Source organism: Leptosomus discolor, chromosome 18 (genome assembly GCF_034619465.1).
Source record: "Leptosomus discolor isolate bLepDis1 chromosome 18, bLepDis1.hap2, whole genome shotgun sequence".
In the NCBI taxonomy this organism is placed as follows: Eukaryota; Metazoa; Chordata; class Aves; order Leptosomiformes; family Leptosomidae; genus Leptosomus; species Leptosomus discolor.
The window spans coordinates 13,767,711-13,789,328 of NC_141408.1; the positions used below are offsets into that span (position 1 = coordinate 13,767,711).

A 21,618-nucleotide genomic window follows, 5' to 3' on the forward strand; every position below is an offset into this window, starting at 1 on the left:
TCAAAAGGGCTGAGCTTTAGCTTAACCATTTATTTCAGCTGCCTGTTAGCCAGTCACTGACAGACAAAAGTCCAAACTGGTTACAAGATCAACGCGCCGTTCTATGAAATTGCACCTAGCATCAGCAATACGGAGAACAGAGCCCAAACAATGAGGAAAGCATCTGACCAGTCACAAAACCCTCAATGCCTGGCAAATACAGACATAGAGCTACTGGAATCACCTACTGGCCAAAGCCAAATAGCCTCATGACAAAATGGAGATGATCCTGCTCCTGAGCAGCCTACAAGACACTACAGATCAACTGTTTGTTTTCTCTACCACCTATCCAATAAACTCCAAAATGCAAACAGCAGAAGAAACTAGAAAGAAAGCAAGTGGGTGAGAATGAGAGAGCTGAGAAAATTGAAGTAGAAAAGCAGCCAGAGCCCCTAACGTGGTGTCAGACAGAGGGAAAGAGGACTGCAGCGTTCATCCACTGGTGGAAGAGGTGAGGGCTGAGAAGAGGGAGGTAGCATGGCAGCACACAGGGAGTTCGGTGGGCAGGCACCAGGGACAGATGAGCCACAGCGTATGCAGTAAATGCTTTCTACAGGATCTGTGAAGGATTCCCTCATTGCTTTGGAGACCAGCACAACACGAAGCCTACTCGTTCTTGTAAGCCATAACTGCCACCCACTGTCATGACTCCCCCTTGAAAAAGCAATAAATGAAGACAAATTCTTGGTCACTTTGCCACATCTATTCAAGTACCTAATTATTAGGCCCAAATCCTGTTTTGTAGAAAGACTAAAGAGCAGCGACCTCAGCCAGGAGGAGGAAGCATCTGTCCCCCCGCCTCGAGGGGCTTAGAGAGGTGGGAACAATCGCTCTGGAAGTCAGGAACTGCTCACCAAAATTAAAAAGACCCAAGTCACTTTCCTGATCTTCAAACAACTGAACTTGAAGCAAGATGAAAAATGCAGTTGTCTGCTCTTTTTTCCCTCCTTTTGTCATTAGAAACTCTGGGAAGAGGCTGTTGTGCCCTGGAGGCAAAGCGGGGGATGCACTGCTCCAAACCGGCACAGCATTGGATCGCACTGCTAGCCTCAGAAGCCAGCTCATCTCACAAAATAATTTCAGAGCTTAAAGTTGAACTACTCATGGCTAAAGCTTGTTGAGACAGGCTTCTTTTTTGGTGTCGTGTGTGTGTCGTCCCCCCCCCCCAACCTTTCCTTAAATCAGTTTTCCTGCCTCTATATTTTATTCCTCTATTGCTTCCCTTCACACTCCTTTTAACTGAAGGTCTACCTGAGCAGTCCAGGAGAAACAACTAGAAAATAACCTCTCTCTGCTTTCCAAATCAGAAAAAGCCAAATGCTTTAGCTACAACTTAGTGAAACAGTCACTAAGAAGGGATGTATATATATATTTTGGAATACTGAACGAAGCTTTGCCTCAACCACAGAAAAGAAATACCAAGCTGCAAAAGTACCAAAAGAGGCCTTTGAGTTATTGGGTATTTTCATCGAGAAGGAAACATGGGGGAGTCATATATCACCTATCTGGATATAGGCCATATACAGGAGAGCTTCTAACACTGAATATTCTCTCCTCTATCAGTGCCAAGATCTAGTTATCTGCATAATGTCAGCACATGATCCAGTTTTAACACAGAACCGGGCTGTGACTCAGGCAAGAGTCCGCCTCCCTGTTTTACTAAGGCTGCACAGAACAGGTTTTTCACGCTCAGGCCTCTTCAACATACCCTACCGTGAGCACTTCCGAAAGCCTCCCGGAGCACAGGGCCTGGGCACTTGACTCACCTGGAGCTGCGCTGCTGGCAGATTAACATCCGCGACCATCTCTGTGCAGGGGTGCTCCACCTGCAGGCGGGGATTCAACTCCAGAAAGTAGAAACTCCCATCCTGGCTGTACAGGTATTCCACAGTGCCCGCACTCACATACCCCACCATCTTGGCAAGCTTCACCGCACACTAGGATACAGGAGAAAAACCGAACCAAACAGTATTTGATTTCCAGGCCCCAAGCTCAGCTCCCTACGCTTTGTTCATCCACTCCACCCACTTCAGACTGTTTGGCTGGCATTCTGAGACATCCAAACGCTTGTACAACTGCTCAAAGAAAAGCACGTGGCACAGGAGTTTCGATTTCCAGGTTACCTCATTTACAATTTACAGAATGCAGAGTCTGAAGCAAATATTTACAACACCCAGCATTAGACAACTCATACAACTCCTGCAGCTTGCTTTTAACATAAGAACAGACATTTAAAACACGCTTCCCTCCTGTTTCTGGGGCGCACACATTTCTGAAGGGAGCTCTACAGCTGTCAGCACACGGCAGACTCAGTTTTGGAAACGCGAGTGGCTGCCCACACTAAGCAGTCTAAGGCACGCCACCCTATATATTGCCCCTTTATAAGATTCAACAATGCAAAACTCTTGGTGATGTCAAAAAAAGAGAGTCCTGCCTGTCCCTGGAGCCTCACAAGGCAAAGAGCTTGCAGAGCCGCTCTCACCTGTTCCATGTGCTCAAACACCACCGAAGTCGCAATAGAAGCAGGTGCTTCCTCAATGATCTTCTGGTGCCTGCGCTGCACGGAGCAATCCCGGCCAAAGAGAGAGATGGCATTGCCGTACTGATCGGCCAGGATCTGCACCTCCAAGTGGCGGGACTGCTTGGCTAGCCTCATCACAAAGATTGGAGAGCCTGGGACCTCAGCTTGAACCTGCAGCAGACACAGCATATGAACAGGAAGGTCATTTTTTGTAGACACCTGCCTTAGTCACAATCATCTCGAGTTAATTTTTTAAGCAAGGAACACCCATATCATCTCCCCTGGGCCACTTCAGGCTGAAAATACCCTGTGTTCAGTCCTATATAATTACAGTGCCGTTTCCATTCCTCTTGGCTTTCCCAAGTAACCCATAAACTAAAGAAGGCTCGTGTCCCTCAACATTTGTGAGTTACACTGCAGAAGCCCTCCATTACTTGGATTTATTCAGCATCTCCTGTGATGTTTGGGCATTTGACGATGCAGATATGTTTAAATCCTACCAACACAGAGAGCAAAGAGAGCATGAACTTGTGACTCAAAGTAGCTAAACAGTCTCCAATACAAAATGCAGTCTTCTTCAGTTCTTTAACATTTCTGATACAGTGGTCTCAAGAGTCACTCGACCCGAACATTTAGAACAAGACAGCGTAAATCCACGGGGAAAATTACCTGTCTAAACAGGTTGGGGAAGTCATCTGCATTGTTAACTTTCCTAATTCCTTTTCCTCCTCCTCCTTCAGAAGCCTTGATCATGACAGGGTAGCCAACCTCCTCAGCAGCCTGATCAAGATAAGCAGAAAAACACGGGTAAGGACAAAAAGGCAGCAGAATCAAGCTGAAATTTATTTCCCTGTCGATTTGTGCCCAAGCTTCCATGTCTGACACTGTTTAGGAACCAAGCCATGAATGGGATAGAAACCCAAATATTCCAGTTTGAGAGAGTGCCTCAGTTGGAACACTCAGCAACGACTTTGTGACTACAGAGAACTCGAGCCTCTTGAAGTGATCACAAAACCTTATCAGTGCTTCATGCCGTTAAATCTGCAAACTCACAGAAAAGCTTTTGTGCAATACAGAAAATCATTACGCTGGGTAACATGGAAAAGTCATCTACCCCACCCCCTCTCTTCGCAAAGGAAAACTCCAAATCCTGTACTGAGCCACGAATATTTCTTATTCTAGAAATCTTCTTCAAAGAGAAACTTAACAAAAGAGCAAATCAAGTGTGAGGTCATGGGTCTTTATAAAAAAAGACCTTCTTCCTGCATTTAACTAAAACCAAAACAGAGCCCTTAATGAAATACAACTTTGGTCCCATATTTTGTCTCTTTCTCCCAATTCTCACATAGTTCTGCACGCTGGGCCCAAAGATAAGTGAAAGAATTTCCAAGACTCCGTTCTGTGAGGCTGACTACTGCCATTAAAAACAAACTAAACCTCCAGGGGTGCATGCAGCAAGGCCTCAAACACCTCCAGAACACCAGCCACCCACCCGCAGTCCGTCATCCGCATCCTTCACGTAGCCTTTTTCATACAGTTCCTGAGGCACATTCAAGATACGCTTCTGAAGATCATTTTCCTGCCAGTCCACTCGAAGACCTGAAACATAAGCACTAGCTTCTTACTCGTTCTGCTGCAAGGCTCAGCCAGAACTCACACGTCAGATCTTGGTGAAACAAGCAGCAGCCCCAGTTCCACAAGGAACTAGTCTGGAAGCATTTACAAAAAAAAGAGAGAATGTAGAATGTAAAACCAGACTTTTCTGTTTTCTGGGGAGCAGATCTCTCCATCCAACAAATTATCTTCTCCTTCATTTACCTCGTGCAATTCTGAGAAACATGTTGTTATTTATAGTCTTTTGAGACTGCACAGAGCTTCCACAGAAGCAGAGTATGGGCTGTGCTCCAAAATGACGCGCTCAATGCTAGAAAAGTAGAGACTGCAGAAATACCAGATACTACAGCTGTACTGTTAGACTAACAGCACATTACACAGCATGCAAATTTTGCCCAACGTATCCGCATATATCATAGTCACTGTGTCTAAGCCTCGGGTAATACTAATTTGGAACCCTAAGCAGATGGAACATCTCTCAGAACACCTTTTTGTGCACAGACACTTCTTAAAGATTAGATGTGTTGAAGGAAAAAAAAAAAAAAAAAGCCTGGCATGATCTTGATAAACACAGGGCAATTTCCTTCTTACCACTGCCACTCCAAGGAAGAGTTGGAATGCCGGCAGTCTGAGCCACTATGGAAGAAGCAATTTTATCTCCTAAGGCCCACATTGCTTGGCTTGGAGGACCTGCAAAGAGCAAAAGCATTGCATGAGAGAGACACAAGAGACATCAGAGAAACGTCCAGAAGTCCAATTCTGGTTCCACGTAAGAGGGATAAATAAACACTCTTAGCGGGGCTGCTGCATGCCACATCTCAGCTGGTACGACTCGACATTCCTGAACAGAACCAGAGCGCATTAGCTGCATCAGCCAGGGATCTAAAAGCAAACACACTACAGTACTTTTGACCAAGAAGGAAGAAAAGGCAACCGAACTACAGCAACGCAACCACAGACACATCCCAACAGCTTGTTAAGCACCCATCCTGATGGCGAAGTCTTGGCACACTCAGCTTGCAAGTGCCGCTCTGTCCACGTGTCCTCGAGCTGCGCCTGCTCTCAAAGGGGTGGCAGGTACCAGTACCTGCTGTGAGGTGTGCATATCACGTGCTACTGGAACAATAATTCACTGCCCTGATTTTACTTGAAATGGGGTTTGCATGGGATTAGTGTATGATTGGCAAGAGATTTAAACTGGAATTAAAATACAGCTTTTAAATCCACTCCTCTCCAAAGTCCAAAGCAGTCCTGCGGTTATGGCTCAACACACCACAGATGCAAAGATCTGCTGGACGTCAGAACATGATACAACAACCATCCCCAGGCTACGTTCAGACCATGACTTTTATCACAAGTCCATCTTCAGTTTTAAACACGACACACGTCCAAAACCTTACCCAATATTCCGATCCACGCGGTTCAGATGAGGTTTACTGCACCGAACACCTCCAGCCCTCGGTTAACTACACTGCCAACTCGATCATAACCTTCACCTACTGTTCACTCCACTCCTTCCAGAAAACTGAACTACAAACACCCTCTTTAAAATGACAACAGAGACATTCAGCTTTTGAAACAACGTGCTTTAAGAGGAATCCTTCCGATTTTGTATCTCACAATATTCAAAGGTATGTTGGAGAACCTGCCACATCTGCCATACAAGATCTATGTCCCAGGGTATGTCCAAGCCTTATCTACTTTCAGTAGCCTCAATGATCGGAAACAGACTACGCTGTCAACACAGACTGTAGCTCTGACTGCTGTACAGAACACATCGTCAGTCCTGCACTTGTAAGCCATCCCTCACGGCTCCCTTTTAGACCCAGGATTTTCTGCCTCACTAAACCGACCCATCTTAAAAGAAGGAGCAGACATTAGACCAGAAGTATAGATCCTCACCCATGAAAGCGATCCCATTTTTGTGGAGAAGTTCTGGTAGCTTAGGGTTCTCAGACGCATGGCCCCAGCCGGCCCATACAGCCTGCAGAAGAAAATAACGTAATTCACTCGTCGTTTTTGCAAAACGAGCAAGTGAGCAGCCACAGAAAACACACACATGCTTCAAGTCTGTCTTTCCCCCACAGAAAACAGCCTCATCACATCCCTAACCAGACCAGCCTCCTGAACGACAAGGTAAGCTTCATTTAAAGGGCTCGTGTCACGCATCTTGTAGACAAACCTCAGGCGACGGCTGCAGCGAGCTGCTGAAGAGGAGCTAAGTGCAGGGAAGTGAAAAGGTGAAGGGAACCTTCCATCTCCTGCAGATATTCATACCGGGAAATCCACTGCATCGAAACACGCATTGCCTTTTGGGGCTAGTATAGGGTTGTAATTCCAATTTCTCCAACCCATCTTTTTCCCCAGATACGACTCGCTATTTAAGGAGCGAAGATTCCTTAGCGCTACCGCCCGTTTTGGAAACTATCTTCGACCCTTCTCACCTGCACTGGTATCCGCTTCGCAATGTCAAGGATGAGCTCCACATTTGCATAGTTGTTGTTGTTCGGTCCTCCTGGGACTGGGACGTAGTGATCTGCCATTTTAATATACTCTGCAAACACAAAGGTGGTCTCGTTTAGACTGCAAATCTGATAACCCGTACTTGGTCTAAAGCTCCCCAAACCTACAGGACTGGAAGTACTCTCATCCCAGAACGGTACAGGACGCAGTGGGCGTACACTCAGCTTCCTGCACCCTTGCGGGCACACCCGTCAGTGCAAGGAGAAGGCTGGGCACCTTCTCTAGCCCTTACAACTCACCTGCGTTGGCTTTCAGGTCCTCGGGAGTCACCATGACCACAAATCGGATCGCCCGCTCATTGCGAAACATCTCATAGGACCAGCGCCGGATGGACCGCATGCATTTCACAGCCGCAATGCCGTTATTCGCTATCAGCACCTGAATGTATCAGGAGCAGAACGAAACAGAGGCTAAAGAGCACAAAACACTAAACGATAACGAAAACAGGTTTTTCTCTGCAGACTCTTGGTCCAGTTCTGGGGCTGTGCAGCTTCCTTAGCCAGCCTTCAAATTCAGCGCCAACATTTAACGGCCTATCAGTCAACTCACAAATGAGCTCCGGCTCAATCATAAAGATCTTAATGTATGATGCTTTGTTTGGATTAAGGAGCAGAAGAACACATGAGAATAGGCATAACGAGTGGCTAAAACTTTCAATACCTGAAACGGAGAGACCTCATCCATTAAATGATCATTTTTATGATATCATATTAAAAATAATCATTTTAAACTACATTTCTAGTGTTTTTTCCAGTCTCCTTTTATTGTATCTGTCTATAAATCCTTCTGTATCAGCAGAAGTGCCCAAGCTCACTCAAATTTTTCTTCGTGTCACACTAAGCTGAAACAATGGGACATTTATTTAACACACATAAAATAAAATGGAAGCACAGCGACTACAGGCAGAAGTACAACTTTCAAGTTCAGGAATATTCATATTTTGATGCCTGCAATGTACAGCCTTATATAGAGAGAAGTCAGAGCTCAAGCGAAGGGAACAAAATGCAGTATGTTAAAGTCAAAAAGGTCAGTAACATACCTTTTCAATAACTTTATTCCCTCCAAAACGAGTAACAAATTCTGCTGGAGAAGCCACAGTGAAATCCCGCTGCACGTCAACTTTCTTCCTGTCCCGGCCTTGCTTTACAAGGTGTAAACCAGACATACTGGGCCTAAGGAGATTTGTGGGAGACAGGAAAGAGCAACTTGGCAGTGCAGATGTACAAACAGAAGAGGGTACGTGACTAATTTTGTAAAGTTCCCCTTGATCACATTCCCCAAGTAGGCAGAATCACTCCTTGTCTCCAGGCCACCACGGCCTGGTCCTCAGCTTTTACAGGGATGACTCTGGACTCTGGTTTTTAACTACCTTTCCATTATCTCTCTGCAAAAGCCAGGTTATCTGGAGAAATTCCAGTTATGCTAATATATAAATAGGTTAAAAAAAAAACAAACAAAAAACCACATTCATTGTATTTTGCTGCCCAACACAGAAGAACAACAACGCTCCACACACTGCCTTCAATTCATCCAGGAAAGCTGGAAAATGACAACAATGTTTTCTGGCTTTGGTAAAACAAGCTACCAGGATCAGACTCAGTAAGGAAATCCTATTGGGGGACCACACAAATAAATCTCCAGGTGCAAATAAGAGACTCTGTGACTGGCTACTCAAAACTATTGGCCAAAAATTTTCCATCATCCACTCTTTAAGATCTTCCCCACAAGCTCTGAGAGCTAGAGGACAAATGAATCAGGTTACTTCTACTACAAACAGTGAAAGCCAGTTCTGTGTGTGACAAGATCAACTCTCTGCTCTGCCACCGTCCTTCTGCGTGGGAATGGGCCAGTCGCCTCCCTCTCTTATGCTTCAGCTTCCACAGAAATAACACGTGAATAAATCAGCCTTTGCTTCTGCAAGCACTACAGGCTTTGATTTCATAAAATTTACAAAGCTGAAATGGTGAGAGGAAACCCAACAGAAAAGCAAAGACCTGCTCTTCACACCGTGCATCCACCATCGTGCAGCGTGGCTGGGGAAATAACAAGATACTTTTTATTTTAAAGGCCCTGAAGCTTTATCTCTTGGGTCACCCCAGTTCACCCCTGTTTCCTGCTCTATTTAGTGTGCTTTTCTTAACGTGTCCCTTTCCCACGAACACCCTGAAGTCCTTTCCCCTGCCACCACACAGGGTCACAGAACCTTTCTGCAGGAAGGAGAGATGAATATTGGGAAGGTGTTTTAAAAACTACTCAATGCTTTGGAAAGACCCAACGGCAACCAAGTGCCACTGGAGCAGCCGTGTAACTGGCAGCATCTGTCCCCAGCAGCCACACGGGCCCAGCCAGCTGCCCTCAGCCCTGGGAAGCCCTTCAGGAACCTCTGGCCTAATCAGCTGCTGAGGCACAGCCACCATTGAGCAACCCCACTGGGAAATGGGATGGGATGAGGCAGAAACCGACTGGAATGGTTGGGGGGGGACACGAAGGGAAAGCCAACCAAGGACAAGCCAATCCATGTGCAGCATCTAGAGGTCCCCTTTTACAAACACAGGTAGCTGGGGAGCTGTACCTGTGAAGTTCACTGCCCCATGGGAGGTTTGGAGCATCCTGGCTTGAATGAGCTGCTGTTAGAGGCGACTGGTGACAGCCTGAGGGGAAACACGCAGATTCCTCCTCAAATTCCCTCAGAAATACGTTATGGCCCGTGAAGATTTACCCATCTGGAATGCTGACCCTCCTTAACTCTTCAGCAGGAGCACAGTAACTCCACAGACCAGTATTTTGACCAGAAAACTTGATGATGAAAGAAGCCCTGAACAAACTGTAACTAGTATCTGGTTTAAACCCAGGTTCGCTCTCACCCACCTTTCCTATGAACAATCACGGCGCTAACACAGACTATGGAACAAAAGGATCTTGACCCATCCCATCAGCACAACCCATTCAAAACAGTATACGCCAAATCCTGGTATATCCAAGAACTGTACCAGCAGGAAAGGCGATCCCTCATGCAAGGCACGATCACTCATGCAAGGCACGATCACTGCCCAGATCTGACCATAAACACATTTATCTACCACACATAGGATGGAGTGAATCCTTCCCTTCCTCTCTGCCTTCATGCACACCCTCTACCTTGGCTGTGACATCCTCCTGTGGTTCAACCCTGACTTTGTGAGCGTTTCCAGAACGGCAACAAAGCCTACTTACAGCCCTCGAAATTCAGACCATGTTCTGCGTTAACACATTAATCTTTCTCGCCCACACGCGAGATATTCCCCTGACAAACGGCCGTGCTGGTGGAGAACTTCAAGTTAGAGTCTCACAAATGCTGAGCTTAACTGGGAAGTGAAAACCTGTTCCAAGCACAGTGAAAGAGATGTTGAAGTGATCCATGAAGTCAAGAGTGGGAGAAGTAAAGGTAACAGTAAAAACAGGATCAAGAGGGTGATTTTAAAGTGTGCTAAAAAAAAGCCAGATGCCTATCCCCCAGTGACATATGGGGACATGTAAATGGCTGTACTAGGCCAGACCAAAATACATCCAGTCTAGCAATCTGTCTCAAAGAGGAGCTGCTAGCTGATATCCAGAGAAGGGCATAAGAACGAGTCAAGCGTGCAGAGGTTCCTCCCCTGTGCACCTCCCCTTCTTCCAGAGGCAGACAGTGGCACCAAACTTAAAACTTGAACCTATGAGCAAGAGTTCACAAACAGCTCTGTGATAATCTCAGCCCAGGAATCCAAGGACAGGAGCCAACAGGCAAGAAAAAGGGGAAAGTTAAGGCTGAATTTCTACTGAATGCGTGTACTTAAGAGGGTCAGAATCTACGGCACGGCAAGGAAGGAGCCCAGCCCAACAAGTGAGACCGGTTTATTCATTGTAGGTTCATTGAGAGCAGTCCCAACCAAAATAGAAAAAAAGATAAAAATCTTGGTGTCAGAATCTGTGAACAAGGATGAAAATGAACTATCCTGCCAAGTTTAAACTACTACACACATAAAGATACTGCTACAGATAAAGTGTCAACAAAACCAGAGGTTCATCATCCAGAATAAGGCACAAACACTTGTTTATAAGCAAGTACAGTTCGGTTTAATTTATCACAGTAAGCACACCAAGAACATTCAGTTTATTTACTAATAACCACAGGCTGCACATTATCCTCAAAACAGGAGACTTTTTTTTTTTTTTTGCAGGGTAAGGTGAGGTAGAAGTTGGGCAGCAATGAAGAAAGAACACCGAGCTCTAAACAAAACAGAATAAATGCTGAGTTAGTAACAGTCATCCCTATTCATCACCAGGTCACAACTGCAGTGTTTTGTTACGCAGGAACTTCCAAAACGCACATCTATCCTGCAGAGTTTATAGAGGATAGAAGTTGTGCAGAATCTCAAACTTTTTTAACACCAATTCCCCAGCTAAGATGTGTTCTAGCATCTTTCTCTCAGACTGCATGCGCAGATACCTCACAGTAACCAGCAAGGTTTCGGAGGATAAAATTAACATGCAAAAATATCAGGGTGCATTTCCAGTACAGAGTGCCCAACTGCCTCCGTCCAAGACGGCTGCTGCTACGAGGAGACAATCACATCTGTAATCCTTACCTTTGCAGCATGTGATATCTCATTTCCTGACTCTGCTCTGCAGAATCCTCCATGCTGTGTCAGTGAAGGAATTAACAGATTTCAGGCTTGCTTAGGACTCGTCTAGCGTAGCTGCTGCTATTTTATTCAATGCTGCAGCTCAAAACCCAGCAGGAGAAAGCTGCAAAGAGCCTCTGGCACTCACGCGGTTCTCCTTGAAGCAGCGGCACTTCTCAGATTGCTTCAATCTTGTAACCTTTGTCCCTTGCTTTCCACCACCCCTCTTCTCTCGCCGTCACTCCTCCTGTGACGCAGCATGCACAGAGAGGGGAGCAGCTTCCCTCTCCTGCATTCAGAGGAAAGCAGCTGATCAGGAAAGAGAGAAAATGATCTCCAGGTTACGTAATGGGGCTTAGCACCCAGCGCCGCTGCTGCAGCCTGCGCAGGGCACGGCGGCTCCCCGCAGCGGTGCTCAGCCCCCCACCGCGGGGGTCGCACGCGAGGCAGCGGAGGCTGCACAGCTTCCCCACGCGCTGCGCCAGCAGCCAGAGGAACCCCTGCACCGCTGGCTGCACGACCGCACCGCGAGCAGCTCCTCGGCAGCTAGCTGCGCCCCAGCCAAGCAGCAACGGCGGGGGCCAGTTTGCCCCAAGAATTCGGTCAATGTGTAGGATTTAACATCTGATTTTCCGGAGGGTTGGGGAGGTGACAAGGAAAGCATTTCCAGGGCTGCAGAGAAGAAAGTCAGAGGCACGGTTTGTACCAGCACACAGAGCAGTGGTGATCCAGACACGAGAGGACAGATCACACTGGACACCAGCTCGGAAGCTGGGAGACCCTGGACCAGTCACTTAAGTTTTCTGTGCCTCTGTTTCCCCACCGATAACACGGCAATGAGATCACTCTGAGTGCTGTAAGAATAAATATCCTCACAAGCAAAGCGCTCCAGTACTGCAGGGTCCAGTAACGTCACTGGAGAGAGGAAAGTGTTTACTCAGTGCCGAGCACATGCAAAAACGTAAGTTGCAAATCTGGGGGCAGGGAAAGGATAAGCAAGGGCAACGACCGCAGCAATACAGCGATGATCAAACCTGGGCTGGAACCAGACATAGCAACTGGATTACGTTTTTATATCTGACGACGTTTGGGTCTGTCCTGGTGTAGGGCTCTATCCAGGTAGCACGGCTTCTGTGTGATGCACACCCATTCCAAGAGTCTGAGCCAAAGCCACGCAACCACCCAGGAGGGGATCACTCGAAGAAAAGGGACAAGTAACCAGAGGACAAGTGTCACATTAACATGATGACGGTAGCACCTTTGAGCCCTGAAGGGCAAGGTGAGGGACCTAAGAATAGCACAGGCGATAGGAGCGAAGACCAACAGCAAGTGCCATGTGTCTGATAAAGCGCAGGCAAACAATTCCGTGCGGATCCAGTTTCTTCAAGCATTGTCAGCAGGCGGGTAAAGGGACAGCGACACACTGTGGCAGTGAAGAAGGCAGGCACAGCGGAAACAAATCTCTTCACCAGACAGCAGAGAGAGGCAAGAGATACCAGGGAAAGACCAGTTTAAACAAACAAAAACCCCCAACATCATGTATCTACCCAATGACCAAACGCCCCTCTCACCTCTCAGCCTTGTTCCTCTTCGAAGAGCTACTCAAACTACCCAACTGTGAAGCGCACCAGAAATTTCCCGTTTAATCCATTTTAAACCAGAAGTATGTAAGAATAAGCAACTTGTCTTGAAATATTTTCCAGCACTGGCTCCATCCTGAGAGGCCGCCCGCAGCACCACTCACCCAGGTGCGGTACAGACCCCGCTCCCAGAGCGGACTCGGGGCCCTGCCGCCTGCCCCCAGCACGGGGCATGGAAGTCTGCCCTCCCAGGTTCTCCAGGCTCCTGCTTCCCTTCACCTCCGCAGGGAGCCTACCACGAACCCACCATTTCACCAGTTCCAAACACACCATCACCACAAGGGCAGAGAATCATGAACCTACAGACTCTGCTTGATAAAATCTGTGTCACTTTCTCTTCTGGCCATCACTATGTAAGACCAGCAAAACCCAACAGACATTCAGTGACTACTCATGTATTTCATGAGAAAATAGTATATTCCATCATTTTCAAAATAAAATACTTGCACAATCTGTGGTTCCATTAGATTTCTTCAGGTTTTGATCGTGATTCATACTGTGCCTAGAATTTATACGCAGTATCACTGAATTTTTTTTTTTCAGGTTTTGTGAAAACCGTTTCCCAAACATTTGCCTGTGCTCCAAAAAAACCCCGCGCACAGCCCCCAAGCCAAACAGTTTCCGACCATTGTCGCCACAAGGAAACAAACCCTACATGTACACACAGCTCGATGTTAGAGGAGCAGCTTCAGCGCTGGTTAAAAATACACATCATGCCTTCTACCAGCTGAATTCACTGCTACGAAATGAACAGACGGGATTTGCTGCAACACCCCTACAAAAATACGCCACACAAGGCTGCACCGTTCTGATACAATACTCGCCATCACACACGCACGCTTCGACAAAGCTCGTTTCCTTAAACACACTGCTCGGAACTCAAATGGCAAACACCATCCGAAAACCAGCCCCTTCCTTAGACCCCAGGCCTGCTGCCAGACAAAAGGACAGCCTGCGCAGCGCTCTGCTGTCCAGCCTCCGAGAGGGAAAAGAAAAAAAAAAGCCCTCGCTCCAGGCACATACCTGACGCACATCGCAGCCAGGAGCCTGCATTGATCCCAGCACTGCAACATGCCAAGCGCTATCGGTGACGTCGCAGTCGATTCCACAGGCAGCGATGCATTAGGCGGCTGGTTGGAAAGGCAGCCCTGAGGAGACTGCAGCACATACACACACGCACACTCGCACCCCCCCAGAAAGGATTTTTCCTCCCCCACCACCTACGGATTAGGCCTGTAAAGGCTGTGGAGAGAGGGCAGCTCTCACCATCAGTTTGGGCTTTGTGTTTTGTAAATAGGCAGGCACTGGTGTGAACAGGCATCTGATCGGGGTGCTGAGACTCGAGCCAGCTGAAGCATCCGTCAGATCTGCTCCAGTTTTAGATCTGCCCTTGCAACCTACTTCACAGAAAGGCAGAGGGAAAGAGCAAGCGTAGACGTCGCCCAGCAAGCAACGCAGAATGGTGCAGCTGGAGTAAACGGCTCACTAGGTCTCGGGTAACGGGCACTGGGAGGCAGCAATCTGAATTTATTCAGAGACAGTTTTTGCCCATGATTTTAAAGAGACAGAACAGCCAGCTTGAATGCAGACACTGCTGGAAATCAGTGCTTCAAGCTACAAATCAAGAAAAATCCCAACAAACGAAACACGACTCAGCTCGGACAAAGGATTGAGCCTAAGGATTTCAGGAAACTAAATAAAGGATGCAGCACAAAAACCAAAAGCTCTCCCTACTCCCTGGCTAAATCACTTCACTTTCACGCTAACGCAGATTTTGAACAGCCATCAAGGCAGGTCTTTAGCCTGAAACAGTGTCTTTGGTTCCAAAACTACAGAGCCCAAACTGGCAGAAGCTGCTAGGATTCCTCTCAAATAAACAAGTACCAACAGTGGCAACGGATGCAGATTTCAAGTGCCAAGACACTTGTTTGTCAGATATTTTCTTTCCCTAAACCACGTATCTGGCTTTTTATCTGCCATGCCGTATGCATTTTAAACTGGACCATACCCACAGGAAGCAACACCAAATCACTGCTGTTCCTTGCAAGTTCCAAAGCAACATCACTGCTGTTGTTATAGGAGGGAACTTGATAATTTAAAGCTCACTGAGCTCCTCTGGATCACAAACTCTTACGTACTATGATCAAAACCACTTTGCTCCTGAGGCTCTTCGACACACCTCATTCCCTCTGACTGCCCCTTCCAAGGTATTCTGCACCCAGCTTGAAGTCTTGTGTTCAATGAGCCTCCAGCACGCCCCAAGCCCCTTCCTTCTCCTGCAAATTCACCTTTCAGAACCCATTTCTTCATCAGGTCCTTCTCACTTAGGTCCCTGGCACCAGATTTTCACCCCCCCAAAAAACAGCCAATAAATCCAAATGTCAATCCAAATAAGTAGCCAAATTGAAATATCTGTACTCCAGTTCGTAAAACCACAAAACACTGAAAGATCTTTACTTTTACATCCTCATGAAGAACAAAATTCCACGTGTTCCTGGAGCAGCAGCCTAACACCCTCCAGGTCAAGCCCAGCCACCAACATAAAAGTTAACAACAATGGAAAAAGACAGCTCTGCAACTGAGAGCAGAACTGAAGTCTTTGGCAAGGAGCCTCCCCACTGCTCTTTGACAGAGTTCAAGTGTTAAGCAGATCTATCTGCATGAAGGAGAGAACGTACCTTTTTTAACACCCAGAATTTTTGAGGTTTTGCATAAAATTTATCACTAAGAGGTTTTTGCCTAGTGTAAGAGCACCCCGTACAGAAAGCACACGCAGCCCATTTCAGCTACTAGTCTTACAGACTAGGATACGGAGTCAAGAGATCCAAGCTATTCCCGAGCCTGGAGATTCTTTGCTGTCCCTACCTAAAACAGGTGAAAGACACTCCCTCTTTTCCCAGATTTGTTGCAAGCCTACGTTCATCAACAGCTGCTCCTGCAGCAACTGAAGGCGCAAGCACCAGGCTGTGAGGGTATTCTGCAAAAGCACTTGTCTCTGAACGCCTCTGCTGCATGTCCCAACCTGGGGGAAAAGCGAGGGCATTCAGCAAAATACAAGAGGGGGCCCTAAAGTATTCTGATAGGGACAAAGTATACTTCATTATTTTTCAACTAGAAATATCAGATACCTAACCAAGGAGGAGACGCTGTCAGTGCTGTCGTATCTCAGCCAACCATCTTTGCAAAACTTCCCTACAAATTACTGAATTTAGAGGTGCTGTTTCCCATGTTAACTGAGGCCAAAGGGAGTATAATATCTGCTACACCAAAATAAGAACGCTACTTTTGCGAGCTATGCAGATGAAAAATCCTTTAAGGTGTATCTGTTCACCAAGCAGAGAGAAGAAAAAAGTCATAATTCACAGATGACCAGTATAACCCGTTCAGCTAGGGACCAGCTAGGAACCCAAACCACCTCACAAGCTGCTGCTTTTTCAACAAATAGAGGAGGAAATTCAGCTTTTCACTCCAGGTGGATGAAGTTCGCAATATGAATCACAGCACCACTCACTGGCAGTAGAGGCAACAAAAGGGAATTAACTGCTCTGTTTTGACAGGGGCTCCTTGAAGATGCACAGCTTTATTTCAGTAACTTGCAGAAACATGCAACAGCATCGCTTCCCCCTGTCTGCTGAGCCACAGCGATGGATCCCATGCAAAGGCAAACGCCTCGGCAAGCAGCACGCCCTGCCGGCTTCACCAACGGCCTTCTGGTCCGGAGATGCGAACCCAGGCAAGTCGCCCTACACAAAAACCCTCAGCAGTGCCGGGGCAAGTGGTAGCCCCGACGGCAGAGCAAGAGGAGCAGCCTTCCACTCCAGCGGCAGCCCCACAGCCAGGAGGATGCAGAAAGCCCGGCACGGGAAGGAATCACTTCAGCAAAGGAGAAATCCCTTCTGACGCAGCCGGAGCAGGCTCGGATGCGGCAGCGGCAGCACCAGCCGTGCCGACACCGCAGCGCACTTGCGCTTCCGCGCACACATCTGTGCCCAAAACCACAGCGGCACTCGGAACTTTACGAGGTCGGTGCTCTGCAGTGGAATCTCCTCATCACAAACAGTTGGACTGGAAAGGAATTTTTTAAAATTCAGAACAAGCTCAGAAGGATCCTTTATCACTTTTAGTATCTGTGCAATCACTCCACGACTGGTTTCTAAGCAGGTGCCCTGTCCCAGCGCCAGGCTGGGCATACTAACCGTGCTATCGTCCAGCCTAAAATTGAGGCATTCTTCCAAAATTACTTTAATAGACAATTAGTTCTTCTTAAGCATCTCAATAATTTATTAAGACTATTTACTGAGAAGTCGAAGCAGCCTTAGGTGCCAAGGGCTAAAGTCTCAGTGGGCTTAATATCAGGAGTAACAGCTGAGCTACTTCCAAAAATCTGGCTTTCAGCTGATGCGAGTGGATTGCCAGGTGACCCTGCACACCCATTTCATTGCTTATGAAACCAGAGCCCTGCTGTATAAATACCAGAAGACATGCAGGATTTATTCTATTTTAAACATGAATTTGATACAAGATACCATCTTTGAAGCTAGGAATTAAATTTAGCAATAGTCAAGAACAATTTATTAAACAAAACAAACAGACTCAAAGCACTTTCCAAGTGGCATTTGCAGAGAAGTTACTCAATCTACCACTAAAACTTCAGAAAGGAGCGTAGCAACTCTAACAGCTCACTACTCTACAAGCAAAACCGGTACCCCAAGAGGACTACTGCCTTCAGTTGGAAGTGCTGATGGAAATTCCTGAACTCAAAGACAACACAATTACACCTGGAAGCAAAAAGATTAAGAAAAAATGGCACGCTTCGTTTTATTATCTAAAGGTGCAAAATGCAACAAAGAGTAAGTTTTGTTGATGTAAATGGCACACAAGCAGAGTATTCTCTCCAAGGACACTTGTTTTCCATGTTAGATGCTACAACAACAGAGTGAGGAGGGTGTTTACGTGATTTTTATTACCGATACTCTAAATAAAGCACAACTGCAAGCAAGAAGAGAACGAGAACGTTTTACTCTGCATGGTTCCTCTTCCAACACACAACTTCTGTTAAGCACTGATGTTCCACACACCGAATTAAAGTTTGTGATCAGAGCGTGGCTTTCTCAACCCTATATAGTAGCAGCAATCAAAGGCCTTCACAGATCTCTGGGGGCATGGGAGCCCATATCGTACAACCTGTCCCAGCACAGCTGCCTTTAGCAACAGCATAAACACTTAACAAGATCAATAAGGTGATAGATGGAACAGCCCAGCGCACACAGGCTCTGCATGCTCAAATGAAGAAACCTGAGCTGGCATACAGACTGCCCCCAGCCGGGTCAGGCTGTATCGATCAGACATCACAACCCCGTCACACAAGGCTCTCGGCAACGTTTTCCGACTCAGACAGGAGACCTGCAAATCTTGGGTACTGAACACATGCCAAAGCATCGACTGAGACCTCCGTGCTTCAGGAACTGGCCGTGGGATGTTGCTTTCCACCAGGGTCTAAGAGCGAGGGAAGCAGCAACGCCTGTTACCGCAGGTACACTCACAAACCCTCTTTCAGCTGGATTTTAGACAGAATTGTTCCCTGAGAAGGGCTTCTCTGCAGCAAAGCCCCTCACCTCAAACACAAGCTCTCTCTACCTTTATCTGACCAGAATGTCCTGTGTGAAACTAATCAGCAAATGGAAAGATTTTTTGGCAACTTCTTCATAAAGACATGCTCCCTTGGACCTGCACCTTGTTTGACGCATTAGTCAAACCACACAGAACTCCAAGAACTAATCTTTGTCACTTCAGAAAGCGTTATACCTTTGCGATTACCAAAAGGAAGCTGGAAGCAAGAATACCTGTGTTCCATCAATTCACTGTCACAGAGTGACTGCAGGCAACTTGTTGAACTTGTCTTTGTCTCAGTTTCTCCACCCGTAAACATTGTTTGGAAATATTTTGACGAACAGGACTAGCATCCTGGAAAACTCTTTCAATTCATCTTACTTTATCTTAGAAAAACAGCCTATTATGCTGTAACTTTTTTATTTGAATTGGCATTTCTCTCCAATTTAACTGAAAGCCAAGTACTCTCAAAAGAGAGCGCCAAAGTAAGCAAGTTACAACAGAGGTGCTCAAGGTTGCACACCTATTGCATTACAGCTCTCTGATGCCAGGCGATGTCCTAGAAGCTGCTTGATTTTCTTGCTCTCCTGTTGTCTGTTTCCACACTAATGGTTGTGTGTTCATCCAGTTTCTTCTGTTCCTAAAATATATATAGTTACAGGGCTAGATCTTTTCCTGCTTCAAAATTACCTTTTGTGCTGCCAAACTGGCAGTCTTTGGAAAGGTAATCCTCTTCAGATTTGCTTTAAGATTTTATATCTGCTATACGAGTGCCAGCTGGCTAAGTGTGTCCATCAGTACCACCATAACAACTCTGTGAAGTCTGGACTACTACTCCCCTTCTGCTCCAACCCAAAGAGTCAGCTACTACCTATTTTCAGAGGCAGACTCCCTAAAGTGGGAAGGGAACCACCTATAAAAGGACAGATTAAAATTCCTTAATCTGCACGAGCGAAGAAACCAGCAAAACAGAAGAACAAGCTGAAAGGCTCAGCTGGTCGTATAAACACCCACTACAGGTCAGTAAAAGGCAGAAGCCTTTCTGGAACCAAGCACTTCTTCAAAAGCAATGAAGTAAAGGTAGTGAGGGTCTGTTCAGTAAAAACTAGCGGGATTCAGACTGTCCTGAATGTTCCTGGAATGGGATGACACCTTTTAAAACAGCAGGCAAAAAGAGCAGCTCAAGAGAAAGCTCTTCTAGATTTGGTTCATGACCACTGGGAGGATTAGCTAGGAGAACCTGAGGCTGAAAGGCAACAGAACAAACATCACAAACCTCTCTGTAAGGAACTAGCAGACAAAAAGGTAGTAAGTTCCGTCCAGCTGGAAGATGTCAAGGACAAATCTTCCCTAAACAAAAGTGCATTTCCTTCCTCACAGGCCAAAAAGGCTTGCAAAGAGGGGACAGTCTATTGCTGCAGTAAATCTGGAAGCCTGAAAAGCTTTTGACACTGTTCAAAACTGCATTTTCACAAATCAAACAAGTATCCATGGAACAACTGCAGGGTAGTTGGAAATTTAGATGATGGTGAGCAACTGTTCTGTTAAACTAGAAGGATGTCAGAAGCAGGGCTTTGGGAAGGATCCATTCTGCCATCAACACAGTGTTCAGCATTTTAATTTGAAAATTATCAGTTCTGAGCTTACCATCAAAGGAGGAATGACTGAAGATGCTTTTGAATCAAAAATCTAATTCTAAAGGAATCTGACACGGTGGCAAAGTAACCTGAAATGAGCTGCTCTAATTCAGTGGTGGCAAGCCTAAGTATCACACCTAGTGTAACTTCAGCAATACCCAACGTGGCGGGTACTCAATGACTGCTGCTCCCCACGTACAACATCTCCTCACTCTACCCAGCGCTGCCAAGGCCTCAGGTACAGTACTGCACACAGGCGTGGGCACCAGACCTGCCGGAACACGGGGAATAAAGGAAGGGGACATGGGAGTGTGAAGCAAGATGATCAGACACTGAGAAACTGTGATCCGTACACACAGGGCAAAGGACGAGACACCCAGCCTGTAACAGAGAACATCCCGAGGGGTACATCCCGCTAGTGGTATGCAAATCAGCAACAAAAAGGAAAGGGCATTTTGACAAGCAAATATTAACACCAAAATCTCAACTTCATTTGAGCCAGAAAGAATGAGGAGTGAAACAACCCTTCTCCCAGCTGCGAGGCCAACACCTCCCTGAGCTGCAAGCAGCAGCTACCATATTAAGCCTTGGCTTATCATCCCTTTGCAGGACACCAGTCTTTTTAACCACCAACAAAATTTTCTCTATCCAACACATAAAAAGCATTCGAAGCGATAAGAAGTCATCGATCTGACCCAGGGGTCCTGCCAATTCTTTGCTACATATAAAGCAGCAAATTCCACACACAGATAAGCAAATAACGCCCCTGTTCTCACAAACACCGCCCATCTAAAACACACACACGAGTGAAAACTTCAAAGATCTCAGTCAGCAAATTTCAATTTTCCAAAAGCTGGACAAGAGACAGGCAGTGTAAGCAAGTCCACCGTAACACTCAACAGCTGAGATGTCGGAAAGGTGCTTAAGGAATTCAGGCACAGATATTTCATCGAAACCAATGGAAAACAGAAGGTTTTGATACAGATAAATGTAGAAGAGGTCATTTTGAAACAGAATGCTGGAAGCTGTCTTGGCACAACAAAAACATTTGAGGCCAAACCCGGATATAAAGTTGAATCTTTGGATTATCTTTGGAATGGATGGAGTAAAAAGACTGAAGACTGAACCCGAGTACTATTTTATCCATACCTCATATGGCTGGCCAGGCCATCCTGAGCGTTAGAGAGTCCTAGATCTGAAAGGGAATCCGAGCAGACAGACACAGGCGACAAAGACCTCTCTTTCTCCTCCAGCAGATCAAGTTTCACCAAGGAGCTTGTCTCATCTTCTGAGTTATCCTCGGACACAGAGCCAATAATGAAGCGAGAGTGAGGGTTCATCTCCAGGGGTTTAGTGGGTTGGGAAGACTCTTCCATGGCTCCTACAAATTG

General features: G+C 46.5%; 1 protein-coding gene across 2 annotated transcripts in view; it reads right to left on the reverse strand.

Annotated features, from left to right (window-relative positions):
• Positions 1-21,618, reverse strand: part of ACACA (acetyl-CoA carboxylase alpha) — a 126,114-nt gene extending 104,496 nt beyond the window's left edge. Inside the window, exons 1-10 of one of the 2 annotated variants that reach the window (XM_086475393.1) lie at positions 21,377-21,618; positions 7,737-7,869; positions 6,937-7,075; positions 6,619-6,728; positions 6,077-6,158; positions 4,766-4,864; positions 4,053-4,159; positions 3,230-3,340; positions 2,522-2,731; positions 1,806-1,976 (exon numbers count right to left, since the gene is read on the reverse strand). In XM_086475393.1, the coding sequence (XP_086331519.1) occupies positions 1,806-1,976; positions 2,522-2,731; positions 3,230-3,340; positions 4,053-4,159; positions 4,766-4,864; positions 6,077-6,158; positions 6,619-6,728; positions 6,937-7,075; positions 7,737-7,869; positions 21,377-21,603 (1,389 nt within the window). In that variant the 5' untranslated portion in view covers positions 21,604-21,618. The remainder of the gene's footprint in view (positions 1-1,805; positions 1,977-2,521; positions 2,732-3,229; positions 3,341-4,052; positions 4,160-4,765; positions 4,865-6,076; positions 6,159-6,618; positions 6,729-6,936; positions 7,076-7,736; positions 7,870-21,376) is intronic. The other variant, XM_086475392.1, reaches the window with a different exon arrangement.